At 35.0% G+C, this 26,130-nt stretch overlaps 2 protein-coding genes across 2 annotated transcripts; one reads left to right on the plus strand and one right to left on the minus strand.

The window, feature by feature from the left end:
* The first annotated feature begins 550 nt into the window (after positions 1-550).
* LOC108730067 (28 kDa heat- and acid-stable phosphoprotein) lies at positions 551-6,170 on the plus strand. Its single transcript, XM_018459556.1, has 5 exons — positions 551-740; positions 991-1,088; positions 4,861-4,992; positions 5,104-5,237; positions 5,384-6,170. The coding sequence occupies exons 1-5, from the start codon at positions 731-733 to the stop codon at positions 5,598-5,600; spliced, it is 591 nt and encodes a 196-aa protein (XP_018315058.1). The 5' UTR covers positions 551-730; the 3' UTR covers positions 5,601-6,170.
* Positions 6,171-17,258: 11,088 nt separating this feature from the next.
* Positions 17,259-25,979, minus strand: LOC108730058 (tyrosine--tRNA ligase, cytoplasmic). The gene is made up of 8 exons (XM_018459539.1): positions 25,896-25,979; positions 24,173-24,587; positions 23,548-23,810; positions 23,229-23,444; positions 21,259-21,447; positions 20,853-21,120; positions 17,646-17,787; positions 17,259-17,515 (listed from the first exon to the last, which is right to left on the minus strand). The coding sequence occupies exons 2-8, from the start codon at positions 24,544-24,546 to the stop codon at positions 17,402-17,404; spliced, it is 1,566 nt and encodes a 521-aa protein (XP_018315041.1). The 5' UTR covers positions 24,547-24,587; positions 25,896-25,979; the 3' UTR covers positions 17,259-17,401.
* Between the last annotated feature and the right edge of the window lie 151 nt (positions 25,980-26,130).

Genomic DNA, 26,130 nt, shown 5'->3' on the forward strand with positions numbered 1-26,130 from the left:
TAAGGAGCCTACAGACCAGAGCGGCGTAGCGGTGAGCGGCGAGCGGTAGCCCAATAAAAGCCATGCTTCACTAATGATGTCACGTAAAAGCGTGGCTCTCATTGGGCTACCGCTCGTCGCTCACCGCTGCGCCGCTCTGGTCTGTAAGCTCCTTTACAAATTCCGAGTACGATGTATTTCGATTCTAATTTTCCTCTCGTTCGCGCTGAGTGAGTAAGATTCCGTATTGGTGCTGCCATTGTGAGAGCATCAAGTCACGTGCACCAATCACGCGAAATCCCGAATGTCCAGACTCTCTACTTCTAGGGACTCTAGGCGATTTCGACGGTAATGCGGGGTCTACAATAGAAGTCATAGCAGTCGTAGGGTCTCAAGTCATAGAAAATTGACCAATCACAGTCGAATATGAGAAGAATAATCAACTGTGATTGGTCACTTTTCTACGACTTAGGACCTTACGACCGCTACGACTTCTATTGTAGACCCCACATCACGGGAAAAAGGCCGGCATGATCTCTCTCAGGTTTCTCTCTGACTGTGGTATATGGTCTATCTCGGTGAATCTTCGGTGTAGTTCGGTAAGACGGCTTATGAAATTCGTGTTTCTATTGGCAATGGTAATGTGACATATATAATTCGCGGATCAGAAATTCACGCAGGGGTATAAACAATTCGTGTTTCTTGCGATATTTAATTATTGCTGTGATTTACGCTACAATTACAAACTACGATGCCGCGAGGTAAGTATCCTTTTACAAGTACTTCTTTCTGGTTCCTGTCTTCTTAATTTATCTTAGGCTAATTCAACAATATGCTCTTTGTTTCCTGTTTCTTGCCGTTTGTCTCTTGCCTTCTTGATCAAACAGGCAAGAGACAAACAGCAAGAAACAGCAAACAAAGAGCACATTGTAGAATCAGGCTTACGTTCCGCGTTCCTTCGAGGAAAACGGTTTCTGTATTCCTCGTTACTGATCGCTTTTTGTCGCGCAGGAAAATTCGTAAATCACAAAGGCAGGAACAGGCACTTCACAAATCCAGAAGAATTGGAGGAGCAGCGGCGCCAGGAAGAAAAAAAGCAACAGTGGAGAGTTAGTATTTTTAGGTTAATCGACACGAGTAGTGAGGTGTACCTTCCAACAAGCGACACAAATGACACGGTGTGACACAATGGATCATTACATTTTTGTTGTTTGCCAATGTTAAACAAAGATGACATGATTACTGTGTCGCACTGTGTCGCTTGTTGGAAGACATACCTTCTCAAGGCCAAGCGAGGCTATTTAGTTTAGAGATATTGATCTTTTTTTTTTACACCGAACACTTGATGTATTAACTAATAACTTTCTATTACATTGTCTTAATTTCAGCAATGTATTTATAGGATGTTGTAAATCATCCTAAATTGATACAATATGCTTCAAAATGATTAATTAGATACATATGTTAAGTGACACTTGTCGCCAAAATTAAGATAATTCAATAGAAAGTTACTAGCTATATCTGTATATGTAGTATCCATACCGAGTGCACGATGGAAACTAGGTCATCTTTTCGGACTATGTGAATCCTTGGCTTTTGAAATTGCAGCCTTTCTAGTAAGTGATTTTTAAAAATTGAAAAGGTCAGACTATATACTAGAAAGCCTCAGAGGAAGAGAGTGGCAAACTGGTCATGTGCGAATAGAGTTTCAGTGACCACATCCAATCAGGATGGAGGGTACGTGACCAATTTTTTTCAATCTCTTCCATGCCTATGGAGTTTTGATGACCGCGTCCAATCAGAGGAGGAGCAGTTTGCCACTCTTCCTCTGAGGCTCTCTAGATTATATTGATCGTGTAGCTTTTTTCCTGGGGGCAAAAACGTAAAAAGTTAAACATTTTTCAATCAACTTCAATGACAGAAATTTGTACTTTTCATGTTTATGCCCCAAGAAAAAAGTTACACGATCGGCATACGCTGGCTTTTTCAATTTTTGCTATTTTGTTTTCATATATGTCGATGAGTGCCATTTACAGAGAAGATTCACGTTTTTGTATTGTATGTTTGTATATCTTGAAATGAGATCAAAATTATAAAAATTAGCAAATTCGATAAATGTTGACCAATGAAATTATAAATATCCCAGCAAATTCGCTTTCTTTTGTAATTTCTCGTTTCAAGATATATAATCAATTTCTTAGAGAAAAAAAATTACTTTATTGATACTTAGACATTTGATGTGTTCTATAAAGTTAGATTATGTATAATATTACAATATAGGCTGTGTTTCAGTCCTGAAATATATAGTTCACAAATAAGGGAAAGAATCCTAATTCAAAAAGCTGATTTTCAGGTTTGAGAATAGCATGTAAATTATATTTTTCATTTTTATAAATCGTATCGATTCGATTTGTCGGACTTGGTCGGACTTGACACCCAATCAACAAAACATATAATACGTTACATGGATACTCTTAATCAGGTTTAATAACATCCATAGTTATAAACTGGCTATTCACAGTCATTTTAGTCTTCTTCAGAGGAATAACTATGATTGGTCAGTTTCATATGGATGTTTTTAAGCCCAAGGATGTCTGTGTAAATGTAATCATAAACTGAAGCTAGAAGAGAAAGAAATAATATCAGCAGGGTTGGGTAAATTAACTTTTTTTTTAACTAAGTAAAGTTAACAGCCTTGAAAATTTAACTTAATTAAAATACAAGTTAATCCATAACGAAATTAATTGAATTAAAAGTTAAGTTAATAAAAAAAAGTAATTGAAAAGTTAAAAGTTAAATTTAGTTCGAACGAACAACCAAAAAAAAATATAAGGATTATTATAAGTAATTACTAATATGGAAAAGCTCCCAGAACATTTATTATAGAATTGTTCAAATAGATTCTAATTGTAATTATTCCATTGTTCCTAGGAAATACAATAGAAATCTAGAAAATAATTGAATAATTCCAATCAGAATTATTCCGATTTATTCCATGACAATTCCCTATACTTGACAGATATCCCTGTCTGATTTTAATGAAAATCGATGGATTTGTAGGAGTAAAAATATTCGATATGTATTTTTTTTATTAGCAGTCAAACATGTTCAACGGGCGAAATCCTCGGTTTTACGTACTAAATATATCTTTCTAAATTGGCCAAAATATATATCTCTATTTTCTAATTACTGAAAATTGTCGCACAAACATTATTGCTTTCAAATCCGAACACTTTGAAGCCCGGCTTTCCGACGAGCCGTCTGACGTCCTACTCACTACGACAGAAAACACTTTCGTTACATAGCTCTCGGAATCAGTCTTTCAGCTATAACTTCTGACAAGGGAATGTTCCAAATTGCAAAAGTGATATAAGAAAAACTAACGTCAAAAGAACAAATTTAAAATAGGTATTCTAAGAGGTCCAATCTTGGAATCCTATGGATTCTGTATCCCACTTCAGTAGAAACACGTTTGACCATTTTAACTTATAGACACAAAATATCTCGAGAACAGTGCATTTATCAAAAAAATGTTTATTATAATAAAGCCCACAGGTTGAGTTTTTCTTATTCTCAAAATGTCAAAATAAGTAGCTCACCTGATGGCCCTCTTTAAATTCTATTAGAAACATTTTTTTCAAAAATGCCTTGTTCTCGAGATATTGTATTTAAATAGGTAAATATGCCGATCAAGAGAGACTGCTCCGATGACCTTGACACGTTGTCATGACCCTGAATGACTCTGAATGACCTCCAAGAAGTTTCAGCCGTCGCTCGTCATCCGTTAAAAAGTTATTAATAAAAAAAGTTTAAGAAATAACATCTTATTTCTGCTTTATACAATATTAAAAACTACTCGGCACTCAACCTGTCTAGGAGCGTCAGACTTTCCATGCGAAACAAGGTCCACCACTCCCTTGCCTCGTACGCCTCTAGGCAGAGGGAAAGGTGGGACGCAACTCCCTTCGCGTGGAAATTGTGTGTCCCTAGGCAGGGAAGAGAGGTGGAACTTGCTTCGCGTAGAAAATTCAACGTCTCTCAGTAGAGAGGATGTGGAGTAGTTTTTAATATTACATATAGCAGAAATAAAACGTTATTTCCTATTTTTTAAACTTTTTTGTTAATAACTTTTTAACGAATAAAATAATAACGAGCGACAGCTAAAATCTCTTGGAGGTCACTCAGGATCATAACCTTGACAATATGTATCAAGATCAAAATCATCGGAGTGGTCTCCTCCGATCGGCATATTAGCCAGAATAATACCTATTTCAAACATGATCTTTTGACTGGTAACGTTAATATTTTTTTACATCATTTTTTCAATTTGAAAAGTTCTCTTGTGAGCAAAGTGTGATAGTGTAATTTCGTAAATATACAAAATATATAGAATTTCGATATCTATCCACTGATATAAAAATTAACCAGCATTCATCTATATTACTTGGCATTCTCGAATTCGCACGTAAGCGGGAGATTCTGGCGAATGTCGCATCATGACATGGCTCCAGGGAGAGATTTACGTTCTGGGGATCATTCCCGCAATTCGGCGTATGTAATCTTGAAATATATACATATACATTTTATACATTTACGAAATTACGCTGTCATGCTTCGTTCGAAACTTACAGCCAAAAAATGTAAATTTGGTCAATTTTCGAGGACTAATTTCTCCTTGAATATGTTTAGTTGCTGATAAAAAAAATATGCATCGAGTGTTTTTTATCTCCTGTATAAACCCACGAAATTAAAATCGGAGAAAAAAACCTGGGAGTATTTCCTTGTAAGTGAATTTAAAATTTTATTTCTAGGTAAGAATAAATTATTGTTTTTTACATTATATTCTACTGAAAACTAAGTTAATTTTCCTTTACTTTACAGAAAAATAAAGGGCAGGAGAGTTCAAGTGAGGAAGAGGATGATGATGAGGAGACCAAAACGAGTGGAGCCAATAGGTCAAAAAGTAGTACCACAGATAGCAACAGTGAGTCAGAATCAGAATCGGAAACAGAGGTATCTATACATGTGTGTATGTGTGCAAGATTAAAAAAGATCTTTTGTGCACAGTTACATAAGTAAAGTGTTGTGTTCTAATTTATTTCATTAATTATTCTGTTCTTGTAGGGAGGAAAAGCAAAAGGTGTAGAGAATTTAATTCAAGTAGAAAATCCAAACAGAGTACAAAAGAAAACAAAAAAATTATCCCAACTGAATCAATCGTTAGACACTGCAAAACCAGAACTATCTCGAAGAGAGCGGTATGTGAGCGATTGCTTTGATTATAATCAATGTTTTGATGATGTCTTTTGAAAATATATCCTTGCGATCAAATCTTGTTGTGTGTGTATCACTTACCTCATTCTCATCAATATTGAAAATTGATTCATGTGATTCTAATTTTCAGGGAACAATTGGAAAAACAAAGAGCCTATGCGAATTATCAAAAATTACATGCGGCCGGTAAAACGGATGAAGCTCGAGCGGACCTAGCACGATTGGCTATAATTAAGCAACAACGAGAAGAGGCGGCAAAACGACGAGAGGAAGAGAAAAAGCAAAAAGAAATGGCGCAACAAAAGAAGACAGAGCTAACACAGAAGGCGCTCGGAAAAAAGTCTTAGAATATGATGACTAATTGCCACAAACTTCTATAACTAGATTACTGACTTCGATTATTTTGTATGTGAAGTCTGATTTCTGTGGCTGAACTAGTGTACACTTTTGGAACTTAAAGTGAGATAGGTATACGTTTGATACTTGTCAAAAGCAAGAAAGAGAGTTCTAGTGCGCTTTAGTGCAGGAACAGAAAACAGACTAATAATAGAAAAAAAACAAAAGTAATACTCTGAGAATCTGTCACTTATGCTTATGTATGTATAAGGTTGGAGCACAGACCTTTGGGTAACGCAATAATACATAAAGCATAAGAGAATTAACCAATCAGAGTTCTTCATTTCATGAAAGGAAAGATTGAATGGCTAATTCTCTTATACAGGGTGAGTCATTTTAATCTATAGACCCGAATATACCAAATTCCAAATTACGGTATCTACAAAAAAATGGTTTAGATAAAAGTTGACCAGGACAGAGGGGGTCATTTAATTGTACCATTAGTTTTGACCTTGAGGTCAATTTTGAAGGTCATTTCAAGGTCACAATGATTTTTTTAAATGGGACACCCTATTTTTGACTGCGGATTTCGAAAGAGCGGAAAATTTTACATCAAACTTGTCTTATGAAAAAATTGTTTTTGCGACCTTGGAAAGGTCAAATGCCTGAAAAACGATCTGGTGTACTTTTTCTGAAATGACGTGGTTTTCTGGGTAACACAAATGTGAATAATGCTTGAAACAAGTCAATGAATTGTAAAAGTGTAAATCACTTTGACTAGCTTGACCTTGAGGTCAATTTTCAAGGTTGTTTGAGGCTCATAACGCATTTTTTGATTAGTAAACCCTATTTTTGACCGCAGAACCTGTTTTTTGACAATGGGCTCTTAAACAATGGCACTTTTTACATGAGCATAGGGATTTTTTAGTAACACATTTGTGTTACCCAGAAAACCACGTCATTTCAGAAAAAGTACACCAGATCGTTTTTCAGGCATTTGACCTTCATTTTTGACCTTTCCAAGGTCGCAAAAACAATTTTTTCATAAGACAAGTTTGATGTAAAATTTTCCGCTCTTTCGAAATCCGCAGTCAAAAATAAGGTGTCCCATTTAAAAAAACCATCGTGACCTTGAAATGACCTTCAAAATTGACCTCAAGGTCAAAACTAATGGTACAATTAAATGACCCCCTCTGTCCTGGTCAACTTTTATCTAAACCATTTTTTTGTAGATACCGCAATTTGGAAGATATTCGGGTCCATAGATTAAAATGACTCACCCTGTATATTATGCATTAAGATGCATTTTCAGGAGCTGCTCAAACCAGCCGTTTCAGTGATAAAAAAGATTACGTGATGACTTTTGTATCAGAACTATTAAAGCGACAACTTTATAGGCCTATTCTTTTTGTCTGAACTTTTGCATCAGTTCATCTTTCTTTCTCTTCTTTCTTCCTAGAGAGAAAAGGAAGAAAGATGAAGTGGTGCAAAAGTTCAGCTAAAAAGAACAAGCCTTATATTAGGAATGTGATTTAGTTTTGAAGGTTTTTTCTCAAAAATTTATTTATTTATAAACAACATCACGTAAACGTTTAAGAACTGTTGTACGATCAACATTTAATTCTCTGGCTTTAAGTTCTGAAGTAGATAGTAGATTTTCGTCCAATAATGCTTGCAAATCTGCATTTTCCAGCTTTTGTCATTAATATTGAAATCACCACTTTGACTCGACAGAACCAGTATTCACATATCTTAATTGATGGAACATCACCATAAGTTTCTATCAGAATTTTATGACCTTTAGCCGCCGTTTTCTTTTGATTAAAAAACAAAAGCAACACGTGTCGGAAATGCTTTTTAGGAAGCTTCATTTTTAAAATAGTATAAACACGACGCGTTTATTGCGTCTATTGTTTAGTAAACGACTAAATATCATGTAGTAATATTAAAGTAATAAGAAATAATAGCTGTGATCGAAATGTCTTCAATAACACTGACATTAGTGCCATCTCGTGCAAAACCCTCAAAACTAAATCATGCTGCTAATAGATCAAGGCTGTATTCGAGGCGACGCTATTTGTGTCATTTTATCTTCATCGTCCATTAGACGTAAGATAAGGATAGTATTACACAAATGGCACTGACAGCACGCTCCTCGAATACATCCGAAAAAGGGGCAAGAAGCGTTGAATTTGACAGTTGCTCAATTGATTTGATGCGTTGTTTGTTTTTCACGTGTCGCCGGTGTCGCTTGCAATATTAACGCGCTTAAACAATTATTAGCAGTTATTAGGTTATTCTGGATCGGATTTAATCGTTTATTCTGGATCAGTAATAAAGAAAAAATAAATTAAGTTATATGTATCATAACAGGGAATGGAAGAGTATTACTATGCCGTTATACTTTTACCGTTACTTTTTATGATAACAATTTGATAATGATGTTGCAATTTTCATGACTATAACGATAACTAACGAAACGCTAACGTTGCACCAAGGTTAGGAAAGTCACTTTGAAAAGTAATTTGTTACCATTATGCATTATTTACTGAAAAAAGCAATAAGTAATTTGTAATGCTTCGATGAGTTACTTTTTCCGTTATAAGTAACAAATAAAAGTAACTAGTTATAAATAAAAAGTTACTTTTTTTCAATAATGAGCGATTTCCAACCCGTTACAAATAACATTTGGCTTTTTTAATTCTGGTGTTATCATTGTCAAATTGTTATTATAATAAAGTAACGATAAAAAGTAATAACGTTACAAGTAATGTGTACTTCCATTGATCGCGTTGATTTAAAAGAATACACCAAGCGACCAACATTGGTTAAGGAGATCCTAAAGTGCTCGAACTCTGACAGAGTCACTAGAGGTCGCTGTTTTTCCAGCGCAGCGATGTGTCTTTGACTGCATTCGGTTTACACGCTCACACGCTGTAAACGCTCATGCTTATAAGCGCTGTTTTTTGGTGTTCAATTTGGTTTGTCAGTACTCACATTAAATAAGTGAAATCATTCATTTTGATTATTGTAAGCATTAAGCTTAGACACGTAATTGATAATTGACCATAAATAATTCGCTTCCTATACTCTGAAAATAAAAATTTACGAAATTTGAATAAATATTTGTTTAAAATAGTTTCAATAAGACATTTGCTAATTGAATAAAAATGTATTCAATAAAAAGTACTTTGATTTAAGAATTATTTCTTAAAATAAATATTTATTTACTGTAAGCAAATGTCTCATTGGTACTATTTAAACAAATATTACAATTTTGTAACTTTTTTTTCAATGTAACCTTTTTTTTTGTCTTATAACCTTTTGTTTCCTTCCACCGAAGGTGCATTCAAGTCATGGTACTTTATCGAAAGTTAAAGATATATTTCCAGTCTGTGCATTTTCTAAATCAACTAGAACTTTATCTGTTGATGTCATCTTTGTATGAATAAATTCTTTTTCCTAATGATGAAAAAAAATTGATGAAAATTTAAGCATTCAATTCCTTGTTGGTGAACAAAGTCCTTTTTTTATTAGCGCACACAAAATCGGAAAACGTTTGTAGACGTCATATACAAGTATATTACGAGAGCGTTAAAATATTCACGCAATCCGACATTCGTTAAACATTTCTCTAATCATGAAAAAACGTGCATATATCTAACCTACTAGGGTTAAGATCGAACATTGCTCACGTTTATTTTGGCCAATAAGCGCTTATTTGCGTTCACGCTTTTGCTGCCTTATCTCAATGAATAAGCATTTATGAGCACGAATATGACGTTACGGATGACGTCATGAACGCATCTCTGAGCGCTTACACTGCCAAACTAACAACATGAACAATGCTTATAAGCGCTTAAAGCGTGTAAGCGTGCAAATTGAACGCAGCCTTTATATACTACTACATCAATATCTCACGCAACCTGATAGTGATACACGCAGTCGTACGTTCGTGTCAATTTTCGTATAACAAATTCGTCGCGATATAACTAAGCGTCTAAGGCCTGGTTGCACCAACGTTACTTTAACTTTAAGCAAGACTTAAAACTCTCTCTGTCTCGTTTTAAAACGAAAGAGAGACAGAGAAAGTTTTAAGCCTTGCTTAAAGTCAAAGTACGTTGGTGCAATCGGGCCTAAGTTTAATTATAAGAACTCGACGTTATTTGTTCGTGCAAACTACGTGTTTGTGAATTACTATTTCGTAAGTACAGATTGCAAAACTTTCGTATCAAGTAAATGTTGTCACAACTTGACAGCTTGAGACGCCATGTTACGCTAAGAAATGGTAAAAAATATATCAATTTCGAAATTTTTGGCCGTTCTCTGCATAAACTCCACCTCACAAACACGGATTAATGAGTATACTTTAATCCTAGAAAAGGATTTTCAAATCTGTGAAAAAGAAAAAAAGCATTTGTTATACAAAAATTGTATGATTTAATACAGTAATACAGACGGTAATACAGACGGCTTTAGGATCCCCTTAAAGACATAGTCATAGAACATAGACTGCGCAATTCTTGTGTACAATTGATCGACAAAACGGAGAGATAAGATATGGCCAGCCTCTGTCTCTTTTTATTCAACGGTGTAATGTTGTTATAAAGAAAGGGAGATTGACCGTTTTCATGTTCCTTCTCTAATTTTTGTTGATCACATTAGATCAAATCTGTCTAATTTGAACTCCGGAGCCAAAACACAAAGCCATCGACGCAAAAAAATTCAATATAAGATTTCAGGCAAAGTGTTGATAAGCGTGATCGCTCAGACGCATATCGACGCTTTACAATCCCTGGAATTTTACCCATATTGATTTTTTTGTGTCAATAGCTTTGCGTTTTGGCTCCGGAGCTGAAATTGGACATGCCTGCATTAGATATACTATTTAGATACGAATGGCGTGGTCTATGTTCCATGTCTTTGACGAGAGGATTTCGATTGTGCACATCACTAATTGGCTAATTCAATATATTCACTAATGGCCATCCATGTGAGTGGTGTGTGCAATTGGAAATGTAAGTTAACATGACCCTCCCGTCTTTGACATTGGTCAATACGGTCGATACGATACGGCAGCACTATCAATAGTATTTGAGTGTTTAAGGGCTAGTACACAAAATCTTAGCATAGCTAGCATAAAATCGTCTGGATCAATAATAAGTCTCGAAATCTCGAGAGATCACTCGAACGAGACGAACGTGTTTTATCTCGGTTCGAATGTTGCATCACCTCGGTTATTTTTTGGAAAGTTTTGCTGACTTCGACTGAGCAATTGTATTTCTTGTTTCCGTAAATCCTTCATTCATCTAGACGCGCGTCCCTGCGATGCGAAGAACGATAAATTATGCGTAGTCGCCCAGTGTTTGGAGAGTAGCATTGCCATTTCTAACTATATTGCATCATCCATTTTGAGGGTTTGTCCGGTTTGCTCGAGATGGCCGGTGCATCGTATATCTATTATTATAAGTTATTTTATTTGTCGACATTTGAATATTAGTGACTCAATCTCAGCCGGTTTATCGGCTATGGGGCCATTCAAGAAGGAAAAAAAAGAAGTCCGAATTAATAAATGCTCAGCGTAAAGTCGCTATATCGATTTACATAACATTGGTCCACAATCTTATGCTAGCTGTGTTATGCTTATGCTTTTTGTGTGCCCTAACGCTTGTAGTTGAAATTGTTCAAACTTGCCGTGGAATAATTATTTAATTTCAGCCATGGAATAAAAACGACAGATCTGTTGCTCCAATTGCTTGTTTTAGCAGCACATAAAATCGTATCTTTATACGTTATGCAAAGATCTGTACTCTGTGTGTGCGTGCGTGCGTGCGTGTGTGTACAATGATTATAGAAAAGTTGCAACAATTTTTCTATTGAAGAAACCCGTTGAAAAAAAGTATTGCAACCTTTTTGTGATCCGCTGTACATGTAATAATTTCTGCACACAATGCGGCAACGCTTGCCGCGAAGCGGAAATTGGTGTGAGAGCCAGTCAGTTTATCGCTTTTTCATAAAAGCGAAAGAATGACTGGGCACTAACTTCCACCGCGCGGCGAGCATCACCACACCCTATCTGCGGAAGCCATAACTGGATGTGCGTTCCACTTAACATTCGCAACGCTTGCAAGTATCATATCATCCTTGTTAAATATTAAATAAGGATGAAATGATGCACGTGAGCGTTGAGAACGTTAAGTGAAACGCACCCTAGGTGGCCATAGTAATGGTAGCCGGCACCAAAGACATAGAGAACGAACTGTGCGATTCGTGTGTCAAAATGGTCGATAAAAGTAAGAGAGACACCGTGGAAGGCGACTAATCTGTATCTCTTTCCATTTAACGGTGCAATGGGAGAGAAAGAATTAAAGGAAAATTGGCCGTCTTTCGGTCCCTCTCTCTCATTATTGTCGATCACATTTGAATACTACACTGAAAAAAAAGATTGACTGCTGCAGCAAATTAGATGGTAAAATATGGCATAGCATTTTTAATTGGCTGCAGCAGCCAATTTTGTGATTGCGTTGGCCTATCCGCAATGTCAATATAGGATTTCGATAGGCTAACACAACTAAAAATTGGCTGCTGCAATCAATTAAAAATGCTATGCCATATTTAACCATCTAATTTGCTGCCAATCTTTTTTTTCAGTGTACTTATAGCGTTTTTTTCGAGTGCAGTGGGTTTGAACCCGATCCAGTTCGATTAACCCATATTTGATCCGAAAGTATCATGATCTCGTCAGATACTTTCGTATCAGTCTCCAGTCAGAAATCAAGTAAAGCATGCACTCGAAAACGCTATTAGATACGGATCGCGCAGTCCATTCTCTATGTCTTTGGCCGGCATTGCTTGGCATCAAACATGGCGACGAAGTGATCAGTCTAGTATGGTCTAGTAGTAGAAGTTTATGTGCTAATTGCATAACTAATTTATCACAATATATTAACATTAATATATCCGATGATTATTCCGATTGTCAAATATTAATAAAATGTGGTAAACCGGTTCATATGATTGCTATATACACGTTTTATGATATGTTAATGTCATTGTTTATATAAATACAATGAATTATATGCAGTCTTTATAAATATGTCAGTATTGTTAAGCGTCGGCCAGATAAAGTTCGTAGAGACTGCTAGATTCCTTTTGATTGGCATGTCCACACAATGACGCTATCAATTAAAGTGAAGTGGGAACGTATACATACAAAGTTTGTTTGCGTTGCTTGAAATTTCCAAAAAATTTTGCACTTAAAATGAGATAAATATACAAAGTGTCCCATTTTAACTGCCCACTTCAATTATCTCTTGAACAGTGCATTTTAGGAAAATGTTTCAGACAAAAGTTTTATAATTTCAAGCGAACATAAGAAGATATTGGTTTCACTTTAGATGGCAGTGTCAAGGTCATTTTGAGTTTTTTTAAATGGAGCTCCCCATTTTTCATTACATATTCTAGTAACTTGCCTCGAGAACTTTTTAAAAAACACTATTATAAAATTCTTTTTCAATAAGTACTGTAGGCTCTTAAGCGGTTAGAACAGGTCTGCCCAATTTGAGCCCCGAGGCCAAAACCCAAAGCTATCGACGCAAAAAAATTTAATGTGAGTAAAATTTCGGGGACTGTAAAGTGTTGATATGCATCTGAGGGACGCTCATCAACACTTTGTAGTTCCTAAAATCTTACATTGAATTTTTTTTTGCGTCGATGACTGCGTTTTGGCTCCGGAGCTCAAATTGGATAAGCCTGGGTTAGAGATTATAGTCAGGATGTCATATAGGCCTAGATTTGCACACAGTTAATCTTTCATTATCATACGTTTTATTATTACGTCTTATACATATATACAACAAACGATTCTCGCAAGACGCAAGACGCAAGTCTCGAATGCTCCAGAGTACTCCCCTATCAATGGTCCCTCTTCCCAAATATCCAATCTGGAGCCTCACATGACTCACGCAATTAATGATGCACACAACGGCAGTCGGCAACATGTCGACCAATCATTACTCAGCGACGTAGTGCGCGAAAGAATAGTATCGTCGCTAGGTGGATATGTTGAAAAATAAAATAATCCGACGGTGGGCACAGTGAATGAGTGAATCCCTTAAGCCCAAGACACAATACGAAATCGGATATATCGGAATACGCAGTTTCTGATAGGTTGAAATCGTGTTATTCCTATCGCTATCGCTATTCCCTCGCATTGTGTCTCGGGCTTTACAGCTGCTTATAGCTCGGCCATTCTACAAGAGACATTGGCCCGAATTAATCTTTAAGTAACAAATTTATAATCGTGGATATCAGTTGATAACAGAAATAAACTTTAGATTTTGATAACATTACTAATAAATTATCAAATATCGCATAACAAATTTTCTCGCAGATTAATCGGAAAGACTATGAATGACTTAATGCTACATCTATCTTAATGCAAATGAACATTTTGAAATCACAACCATGAAAGACGAACATTACAAAATAATCACCAGCACACTTAAGGCCTCTTATCAACTTCTGGTTAAATTAATCGACGATTAACTCACAGAAGTGCTAATAGCTGTTTAATATATCGGAATGTCTCCTCTCTCTTCCTCTTCTGTGTTTAGTTCTTACGTTGACAATCGTGATGATTGAGTTAACCGTTCGATTAGCGTTAATCGGAATTGGTGAAAGAAGTCCTTAAAGTATCACTGGTTTGGTCCAAGACTTGATTAATTCTGTTTGGTGAAAGAGAGTTATATGGTTCCGGTGAAAGATTGAAACCAGGGATATATTTTTTATCACATGATTATTTGACTTATGTCTTATCTATTATGTATGAACCCTCATAATTAGATTTGAGTTTTCGTCTCTCATCAGGTTTTATTGTAGTATTTCATATACCCATCTATAAAATTTCCAACTTTGTACTTTAATGGCGTTTTATGCCTCTTGTTATACAATAATAAACTTGTTGGGTATCTCGGTCCCTCGACTGAGCCACAGATGACGCTGCCGCCATCTGCCCGAGCAGTTTCTTTGCCCGCGCCCGAGCGTGTGCATTTCGACACGTGGTGTACTTATTCATTAAACGATATATCACACTAGACCCGTGTTATATTGTATCGTGCTTCCCGTCGCCTTCCTCGCATCACGTCCCCAACAAAACTTTATTGTATTCTTTAACTTTATTTGTAGCTTCTATTGCTAATCGATGACTAGTATCTCTATCATTTTCGTTCTTGAAATATATACTATTAGGGCGACTGTTACCAACTCCGATTAACTTAATCGACCGATTAGTCCATTGGAATTGGCCAATCGCCATCTGTCGTCAAACAAAATGACAAATGCGATTGGTCAATTCCAATGGACTAATCAGCCGATTAAGTTAATCGGCGTTGGTAACAGTCGCCCTTAGAAGAGGAATTGCCTATGCCACTCATATACCAGATGTGAAGCCATCATCTGTGCGAGAGAGAAAGCTAGAGAATCTCAAATTAGACTAACACAATTGTACAATTCACACAGACGACGATACTGCGCATGCGCACTGCGAACATTTGGGACTCTAGCTTTCTCCCTCGCACAGATGTTGGCTTCACATTCATCGTCCTATTCCTCTTCCGGTAGTATATGTTCTAAGTTTTCATTAACCTTTTTTATCTTGACTAAATTCGTAAGTAAATTGATAAATTCAGTATCCGAATGATTTCGTTGTATCCTAGTAACAGTCTGGACGGAGTGGAGTTAATTGATAAATTCAGGGTGTTGTTCATCAGAGCAGGCATGTCTACATGCATGCTTGTCATTCAAAAAATCGAGGATCGTGTGATTCCATCTTAATAGGCGACAGATCTTCCTGGAGATCCTAGGAAAGAGGAGTCAACGAATCCAAAGCCTCCTGAGAAAATATTTCCAAGAAAACCGGCAATCAATCTGCGAAGATCAACGGTCTCCCCTCTAATCTGAAAACTACATAAATTGGAATACTCACCGCCGAGGCTGACTCGACCTCCAAGATATCTGCTCACTCGGTTCGACATCAGGTTTTGCAGCCGAACATCACCAAGGTACCTAGTGTCAACACTCTTATCTCCGCTACTAACAACATCTAATTTTTCACGGAAGTTTTTTTAGCAAATAAGGTACATTTATGGTTAGGGGAACTGAAGAAAGGAGAGAGCATGATGTCACATTGGTAGATTTCAAACTGACAAAAGCATGCTTCCCCGAGCGAGGGTGCGGTCCACTTGACTCTACAAATGCTTCGAAACTTTTGATTGACCAATCGGAAAAAAGAATTTTACTGACCAATCAAAAATTGCTTCGAAGCATTCGTAGCATCAAGTGGACCGTAGCCTGAATGAGCATGATTGGTTCTTACTTGTGGATCCAGCCAATCATGTTTAATCGCTTGGCGAGCAGACCTATAGCGTTTTCGAATGGAGTGGGTTTGAACCTAACCTGGGTCTGATCGATGACGTCACATGCTTTACTTTGATTTCTGATTGGACGAGATTATGATACTTTCGGGTCAAACATGGATTAACCGAACTGGGTCGGGTTCAAATCCACTCCACTTGAAAACGCTACTAGTCGCTTTATCGACTTGAATGCGCCTATTGACTTTCTCTTACCGCTCGCCCCTCTTTGCGTCTGCCTATTTAGCTTGCCGCTTGTCTTTGCATATGATCTTGGTGCTTGTTTTATTGGTTGGACGTTTTATAAGGCGGTGGTCCAATTCATACTGACAATGCTCATGAGCATTATTTGTCTTCGTTTAACGTTTGACAAACAACAAGGATGAAATGATTTTTAAGCGTTGTGAGCGTGAATCGGATCGTGGCCTAATTTGGAAGCAATGGATATAGCTGATGGTATATATACATACACACATATATATGTATATTTTTTTTATATATGTACTTACATATATGACACGAATCTCGAACGTCACCAACAGCTATATCTATTTGCAGAGATATTACTTAAACGTTTCTGCGATGTATACTGAAACATTTCTCGAACGCCAAATCTAGGTTCTCTAAACGTTCCAAGAACGTCGCAAATGAAATGTCGCATACTTATTGTAATGTAGGATATTCGGGATTACCGACATGTTTCATAGATGTTCCTGAGCTATATCGACAAACATCACATGCCACAATATGACGTTGCTATAACATTTCTAAAACGTAATTTTGTTTAGTGGGAGCATAAATGGTAAAATTAATATATCTCATATACACATTGATGAAGTTGTAACACTGACTTGCAGCTGTTGGTACTTGCAATTTTAACCTACTCGGCTGTGTCCAAATTTACTGTCAGCACTGAAAGTGCTACAGTTACGTTACGTGCACTATAGATTGTCAGTAGCGGCAGTCAATTTTGGAATACAGCCTCTTTGTACTCTATAATTTGACATGCTTATCTCTACATGAGGGGTCCAAATCTATATAAAATGGGCGAAGTTCTTTGTGATAATCTATTTAAAAGTTTAAATTGAGAAGGAAAATACCAAGAAAAAAATCGCTCTGATACTAGAATTGCAATTTAAAAAAACAATTACAAGACTTGTATTAAATGATAGGTCATTTTATCAAGAATGATAATGATGAAAGGATAGTTATTTGATGAACCTATTCATTTGTTAGTTTAGTCAAACTTCTGTGACTCATAGTGTACTTATATTTGTGTGTATACTTCGTTAAATGTTGAAAAAATATATAAAAGATAAAATATCTCACAAAAAATATAACAATAGCATCCTAGTTAATCAAAATCAATACAATGAACAATAAAGACATATATAAATGCATTATTTAATTGGAACATTTTTTAGCGTGTCACATGTTATTTTGCCGCCAGTCAAAGTGAGTAGTAGATTTCCACTCCAAGAAGCTATGCCATTTCCATTTATCATAAGATCCGCCTAATAATATATATTATCTTATTACGTATGCCTTTTATGTTGATCTCTTAAATATTACAGAAATTGATGGATATGTATATGTGAAGATTTAGTAAGCTATTCAGCGAATTAAATCAATTTTCAGACGTACCTGCAATTTCTCCCACACTTTTTTCTTTGGATTTAAGACATCATCCGCAATTCCGTCTTCGTATCCCTCGATAACAATTTTATCACCAGGCGTGCTGTCTGTAGGAGGCCTTAAAGGCTCTACCTGCCTAGTTGGCTCTTCACTATATAAAATATATCATTTATTGTGCATTGAATTTTATAAAACACAGGTTTCGAAAATATCATATTTATATCAAAATGTCACAAAGTATAACAAAACGATCGTATCAGGCATATTTCAAAAAAAAGTTAATTTTCTTAAAAAATGTTTCAGACAAAAGTTATAAGGTTTAAGTGGCACATTAGATATATAGTTTTATTAGTGCGACCTTGAATAGCATTGTTAAGGTCACATTACATGTCAAGGTCACGATCCTGAACAATATTCGATTAGATTTTGCCGATCGGCATTTAGGCTGCACACGGGTTGATGAAGTAAGGGACAAGAACCAAGCTGAAAATCAGCCGAAATATGCAAGTAAGGACCTTAGCAGGAAGCTGATTTATAATATTAAGAATGTCTTATGATTCAAGTCTTACGTCTTTAGTAACACACAAGGACTATTTTATGACTTATGTTTTAAAGGTGTATAAATACGAAGTGCCTTTAAGACACAAGTCATAAGACAGTTTTTGTAGACAGACACTGTCTTAAGATTATAAGTCAATCTTTTTCTGCTACAGCCCTAAATCCCAGCACTGATGTAAATAGCATGTTAACCGCATGTTGCCAGCACGACGTTATGCTTTATAGCTGACACGCAGTTACGTTGTAGCAGTACGTTGATGGCACGATGAATTATACAAATTCTATCTTTTTGAAACAGCGCGTTAAGTGCACGATCCTATTACGGCGTGCAAAATTTTTATTAGTTTTCATCTTAAAGCCTAACTATGAGAATTTATCTTCGAAGTATCATCTCATCATAATTGGCTGCATTCAACAGACTTAACAGTTGAGTGAGCGCTCGCTGTTATTGAATGCGTTCCGAGTTACGCATGAAGTGCATGATACATCATTTGTCCTTGTTGTTTACCAAATAATAAAGAAGGATAAAATGATACATCATGCATTTCACCCGTAACTCGGAACGCACCCATTGATGTATTCTTCTAGATCATCCAATTAGACTTTTAGATGTTAAATTGAACTTTGTTGTGTTCCTCTAGTGACGATGTTGTGTACTGCTTGAAAATTGAACATATCGAATATTTCTGCACGAAACTAGTCACACGTAATCCCGTAAACACAATAGAGTAGTAAGCCTTTAGCCTTAAGAAATTGATCAATCACAATCGAATGTGAGAAGAATGACCGACTATGATTGGTCAATTCCTTAAGGCTTAATACTCTGTTGAGGGGTAACCCCGGATCTACAATACAGTTTTAAGCCTTAAGCCATAAGAAATGGACGAATCATAGACGATTATTCTCCTCGAATTCGAAAGTAATTGGTCAATTTCTTACGATTGACAATGTGATCGCGCATAGGAGAAGTCTATGTACGAGCTTGTAACGGACATAAGAATTCGGCACGAAACCCAACATGCATAACAGCACCATGCGTTTTCAAAGTTATAGCAGAGTTTTGTTTTAATGTTAGCATTGTGATATAATTTAAAGCAGTAACTAAAATTTTATAACACTTGCACGATATCGATACAATATCTATGAAAATCACAGTCTGTTCAGCTGCGACTTTTGCATTGGTTGGCTATCTGGGTATATATTTAATGTTTGGCGAAAGTGAGTAACAGAGTTCTAGTGCAGTCTAGTATAGGAATAGAAAACAAACTATAGGTATATTTGTTTACACAGTGGATAGCGCATCCAGTGATGGATATTTGGCTCCGCGCAACTCAGAGAATCAGCCCCTCCACTTTTGCTTCACCGATTGACGCCGCGTTCGGCTAATAGAGAGCGGCGTTAATTGGTGGAGCAAAAGGGACTAATTCTCCGAGTTGCACAGGGCCAAATATCCATTACTGACTATGCATCCACTGTTTTCTCATCTACTAGTTCATATGACTTACTAAATTTACCGAACGAATCTCTGCATGAATAGTTGCTCGTATCATAATGGGCGCATTCAGCAGACTCACAGTTGAGTGAGCGCTTGCTGCTATTGATGTATTCTTCTAGATCTAAAATTCTGATTGGGTGAGCTAAAAGAATACACTAATAACAGCAAGCGCTAACTCAACTGTTGAGTCCGCTGAATGCGCTCATTGGATTGTATTTTCCAATAGAAAATCTGGACGAAGCTGAGCCAATTGATAATTAAATAAAAAAATCCCAAAATATTAAATAAATCCCAAAATATTACAAAATTTGTTTGTAAAAAGTTCATAATTCTTATGTGTATGTTGAGATTTTCAATCTACATTCAAAAGATGTGCATTTTTAGGTTAATCTGATTGCAAATACGAATTAGTAAACTTCACAATTTTTCCATTATATATCTTACGTTGTATTATTTTCAATAGGATCGATTTCGACAAGTTGTTCTTCACCCTTTTCATTTTTTAATATTTTATTTAATATGTTGCTCAGAGTTATGACCTTGATAGCATTTATTAAGATCAAAGCCATTGGAAGTTGTTTCTTTTATTTTTTTCATTTTTATGTAAAAACAAAGATTAGAGAAACAACCTCCAATAGTCTTGATCTTAATAAATGTCATCAAGGTCATAACTCTGAGCAACATTCGGGAGCAACATTTTATAGCCGTCGGTCTAACACCTTGAGTAATGCTAATGCCGGCGGTACTGTAACTTTCCAGCTGTAAAATCGGAAAGTATTTAATAAAAAAATATTTTATTATAGTATTTTGGAAAGCTTTCGAGGTAAGCTATGAGAATATTCAATAAAAATGAGGAGTCCCGTTTACAAAATTTTAAGGGCCACTTCAATCAATTCCAATTAACTTCGATCGACGATTAGTCCATTGAAATTGAACAATCGCATTTGTCATTTCGTTTAACGACAGATGCGACTGGCCAATTCCAATGGACTAACCTTCCTCTGACCTTAACAATACCACCCAAGATCAAACTAATGGTAGCATTTTATGTTTCTCTCGAAGTCACAAAACTTTTGTCTGAAACATTTTTCGATTTAACACAGTGTTTCTGAGATATTTGAGTGGATCCTAAAATGGGACACCCTATATAATAGAACACTTACACTGAAGCACAAAGAACCATTCCATATGATGATATTCCCTTGAGATTTGCTGGTTTCAGATTGGCAAGAACTATGACCATCCTGTTTTCCATCTGGTTGAGAGGTACAAAATTAACTAAGCCGCTGACTATAGTACGTGGACCGTTTGGTTCACCTAAATCTATTTTTTCAACATATAGCGAATCTGCATTTGGATGCCTCTTCACTTCGACTATCTTTCCCACTCGGATATCTAGTCTTGTGGGAGTAATTTCCACTTCTGCAGTTTCTGAATTATACAAAAAATTACAATTACAATCGCAATACATAATCAATCTCATATACTTCTCAACAATAACAAACAATAACTAATAGAAATGATTCCATCGTTAAGTATACTTGGGTAAAATATACAAAGCTAAATTACTTTGTTTCTGTGGATACGCTTTATTTGCAAGCGATTTCAATTTCGAATCTACTTCAAATTCTTTTCTTATTGGATCAAGAAGTCTATTGATGTATATTTCTACTGCATTTTTCAAGTCACCAGGATGTATTTCTTGGTTCGCAAAAGCGGCCTCCAAATTTTCATATTTAGAGAAAGATATGTCACCGCCTGAAATCATTGAAACCAACAAAAATCATTATTTTCCATTAAACAACTTCCATTAAGCAATTTCTTTTGTATTGTATGATCATTAGAAATGTCAGAAATAATCATGTGAGAAAAAACTCGATTCATATAGCCTTAATTTTAATTATTAGACCAGCAGAGCTATTCTGTAACTTTTTTATCATGATAAAAAAGCTGCGCAACGACGTTATAATGATAACGAAACTTGCCTGAAGAGTTACAGAATAGAAGCCCAGATATACAATTATGACACCTATAAGCCCTTTTCATGACACTAATAAGTAAATTAATAAAATATTTTTATTATACATGATGTTCAGCAAAATCTGGCTAGTCAATTCAAGAATAATTCCAGGACATTCCAGATAAAAATTCTATTAGTTTCTCTAGGATTTATCCATTGATTATAATTTCCATTATTTAATTAATTTTCATCAATTCGCGCAATAATATATGCTTCGTATTCAAGTTAAGATTCTATACGAATGAATTAAAACACTAACAAATTTGAAACAACATTATTTATATTGTTGCTTTATAAATAATATCAAATGAACAAATTCCGTCAACACAAACGATTTTTCTATGTTCTATTTTAAACATTAAATTCAAGTTTTCAATTGGTAACTTATTGCATCTTTAAGGGAGCACTTATACCCAAATACAACTTTTCTTTTTTATTATTTCTTTCTTTTTTCACACTGATCTTTTTTTAATGAAAAAATGATAAATTCCAAGCCATCTTTGAAATTTCAGGGATTTTCCAGGAATTTTCCAGAATATATAAAATTCCAGTATAATTCTAGGATCCAAGAATATTTAAAGACCGCTGGACACCAGGTTATACTGCTCTGCCATCATAGTAACATCACCTTGGGGACAATAGATAATCTTTAAAATAATGTTAATATGATGGCATAGCCATATAATGAAAATATTTATTACTTCACTTATTAATCATAAAAAGGGCTTATGTATCATAATGTATATCTAGACTAATAATTAATTAGGCTTCATTACTCGATTTTTTTCTCATATAATGTGATCATATAATAAAAGAAAATATTTAATAGAAATAGATTGGAGATCAAAAAATGGCCTTATTGATCCTCCTCCTTTATTAAAATATATTTCTATTTCTCTCTTAAATCTACCTATATAATATATAGGTGTATATATATGTATATATACCTGGTATACATACAGGGTGTCACTAACCGATTAAATCACCCATCGTGATTAGGTAGTGAACCGAACTGAGTCGAAAAATCCTCTATCATTTCGCAATTTTTGCAATAGTTAACAAGATATTAATTACTAAAAATGGCCGAATATTGGTCTTCAATAATTTTTTTCTCAAATACTATCAATTTTACAAAAAAAAAAAAACTATATGAGACAAAAATTGTTTATTTCCTTCTCATAGAACTCTAAGAATTTTTTATCAACTTTTTAGTACTGCATTTTCTTATTTTTATTATCATGAGAAAATATGGTATTAAAAAATTCTGAAAAAATTCTCAGAACTTTATGAAAAGAAAATAAACAATTTTTGTCATTTATTGTTCTTTTGTAAAGTTGATAGTACTTGAGTAAAAAATTATTGAAAACCAATATTCGCGGCGATTTTTAGTAATTAATATCTTGTTAACTATTGCGACAATTGTAAAATGGTAGAGGACTTTTCAACTTAGTTTAGTTCGCTGTACCAGCACAGGAAATATTTCGCAATCATTCTGGGACATCCTGTATAAATCACCTACCAAATTCTGCAGTTCTTTGTACATCAAAAGTTTCGCCATCTTTAAATAATGAAAATATAACATGTTTAGAAAATGCTAAAATTCCATTATCTGTAATATTTCCGGGTTCACAAAACGCTTTCTTCAGCTTCTTCTTTACTGTCACAGGATTGTCCAATAAATCAATCTTGGAATCTTCCTCAGACGAAGACATTTTAGCACCAGCCAAGCCAGGAACTGAACAAAAGGCAAATATGAAAAAGTTATATATAATAATTGCATTATATTCAAATGCAATAAAACACTAAAGATTTGATTCATTTTACTGCACAATACTAACTCATCGGATTCATCAGATGGATATGTTTTTCATAACCTAGCATTGGTAAATATTTCTCTGAGAAGGTGAAGATCTTTCTTTGATCGACTCCACCAAATTGTGCATCTACCTTTAAGTGATACTCATCGAGTGCTTGTAGACCCGGATAAAGAAGACCCGATAATAATGGATTAGAAACTTGCTTAACGACTTCAGCACCTGCTTTCTTCGCATCATGTTCTGTCACCAACGAGCTCAAACGATATACGTCTAATGTGTATTCCCTCGACAAAAATGTTAATTGTAATAGCATTAATAAATATGTCGCCACGTTGATAGAAAGTGACATACCTTAAAATTACTTTCCAACATAACTTTTTTAAAATTCGAAATTGGAACAACGTAATTAGAAAATGCGTAACTTTACTTTTTGTTATGCTTTCAATTATATGTATTCAATTATATGCATTCAATTATATGCATTCTTTGAAACGATGTCATAAATTCATAATTTTCACAATTTGAACAGTGCAATCCTAATGCTAATTTCTGATTTGTATCACTTTTCTATCAACTCAACTATATATCAGAAAAATGGAGTATACAATTCAAGATACAAGATGAAAAGAATTTGTTTAATACCTACTTGGACAATTGATAATCTGTTCCTTTAACAAATTTTAATTTATCTAATGGTACATCGATTGACTTCAACATTGATTTGATTATAGCCTCATAATATTGAGTACGAAGGTCTAGAAGCTCCCACGGTGCTTTCATATTATCTAAATACGCATGAAGGTCTGCAAAGAGAATTGTCACCTCAGTTTGAGCCCGTAAGAAATCAGCAATCTTGGACATAGGGACGAAATAGCCAATATGAGGCTTTCCTGTTGTAGCTGTACCCCAATACAATTTCAAATCACGTTCCTTTAAGATATTCTTAAGTTTCTCATCTCCCAGCCATTCTGCTAGATTTCTGGTAATAAGCTTATATTTGTCGATCCATGTCAAAGCCATTATTGCTCTTTCTTGTGTAGCAAACTATTTTTTGTAATTACCTAAATAAATCATAATAGAAATTCTATATAAAAAGTTACACAGCGAAAATGACCTTATAGATTAACCAAGTAGCACACAGCGCCGTTGACAAAGCGCTAAAAAAGCGCATATAATCACTTTTTTAACGCGCTTAGCAAACGCTGCTGTGCTACTTGGGTATAGAGTCTACTCAACATAAATAATGTTCCTTCAATAAATAAGTGATAATTTTTTATAGTTTCTGAGATATTATATAAAGATAATAGCTAAAACTAAAATTAAGTTTGTCTTGAACGTTATTTTCTTATAGCATACACAGTATTATATATATAAAAATAGTGAAAAATAAGAAGAGTTTACGTTTCTTTGTTATGTTTGCTACTCATAGTACACATTTTATCTATCACATTATCAATGCAGCTGTTGACTACTAAATGGAAAACAGATGTAGTTATATGAATTTTTTGTTGTCAAATTAAATTATTAATTTATAAAAAAAGTGCTTAGATGGAGAAAGGTAGAGTCATGCATTCAATTGATATGCAACGTGATATTTATACAAACATACTAGGTAAAATTCAAATTATGAAGTTGAGCATACATATCTACATATTATCATTGGTTATTAATAACTGTAATAAACAATGATCACTGGCTAAAACCTTTTGATTGTTATTCAGAAAAATGATATTGATAATATATGTCACGGTAAGATTATCTTTGACTCCTTGAACTTTGATTCCTAATGTACAGATTTTTTATCAAAATTATTAAACTTAACTTTAAAGGCCTCTTTTACTAACTTCGATTAACACTAATTGATGGTTAACTCATTCATCACGATTGTCAAAGTGAGAACTATATATGAGTAGTTTATCTTAGAAGAAAAAGAGGAAGAAAGGCATTTCTGCAAGTTGAGCGTCAATTAATTTAATCAGAAGTTGGTGAAAGAAGTATCCTAAGTATCTTAGAAACTATGATATACCACCACCTTTGTATACAAAGTTTCATCTAAATATTCCAAATAATCCGAGTGATTCTTAAAATTTTTGCAAAAAAAAGAAAAAACGAAATTTTTCCTTTAAGTTAGACACCTATCTTTCAAACAATTAAAACTAAGGCTGTTTCGAATATTAGGTCATATGAAATTTTCGTCTCGAATTTATGTGAACAATCACCTTAAAATCTTTTAAAATATAAGCCTAACTTTATTGATTTTTGAGGTGACTACATAATTACCAATTACCGTAACTTTAAATTTAAAATTCATTTAAAAATATTCATCTTATTAATGTGGCAAAATCAATCCTCTTTATTAATATACTTACCAGATACCGAACTCAACTGAAAACTGAACTGAACTGCATCTGCATGGTGTAATAAGAAAGGTGAACCATTCCCGGGTGGATACGCAGTGGACTGAAAGAAGCGCGGCAGGGGGGGGGTTATGTCAGCCAATCCAGAGTTTAAATTCCTAAATGCTTTTGCGGACATCCGGTGCGGATTACGGATTGCGGACTGTACAGCAATATGCTGGATTCACCCTGTATCCGATTTTCGTCG

Source organism: Mycetomoellerius zeteki, unplaced genomic scaffold (genome assembly GCF_001594055.1).
Source record: "Mycetomoellerius zeteki isolate Tzet28-1 unplaced genomic scaffold, Tzet1.0 scaffold83, whole genome shotgun sequence".
NCBI lineage: Eukaryota > Metazoa > Arthropoda > Insecta > Hymenoptera > Formicidae > Mycetomoellerius > Mycetomoellerius zeteki.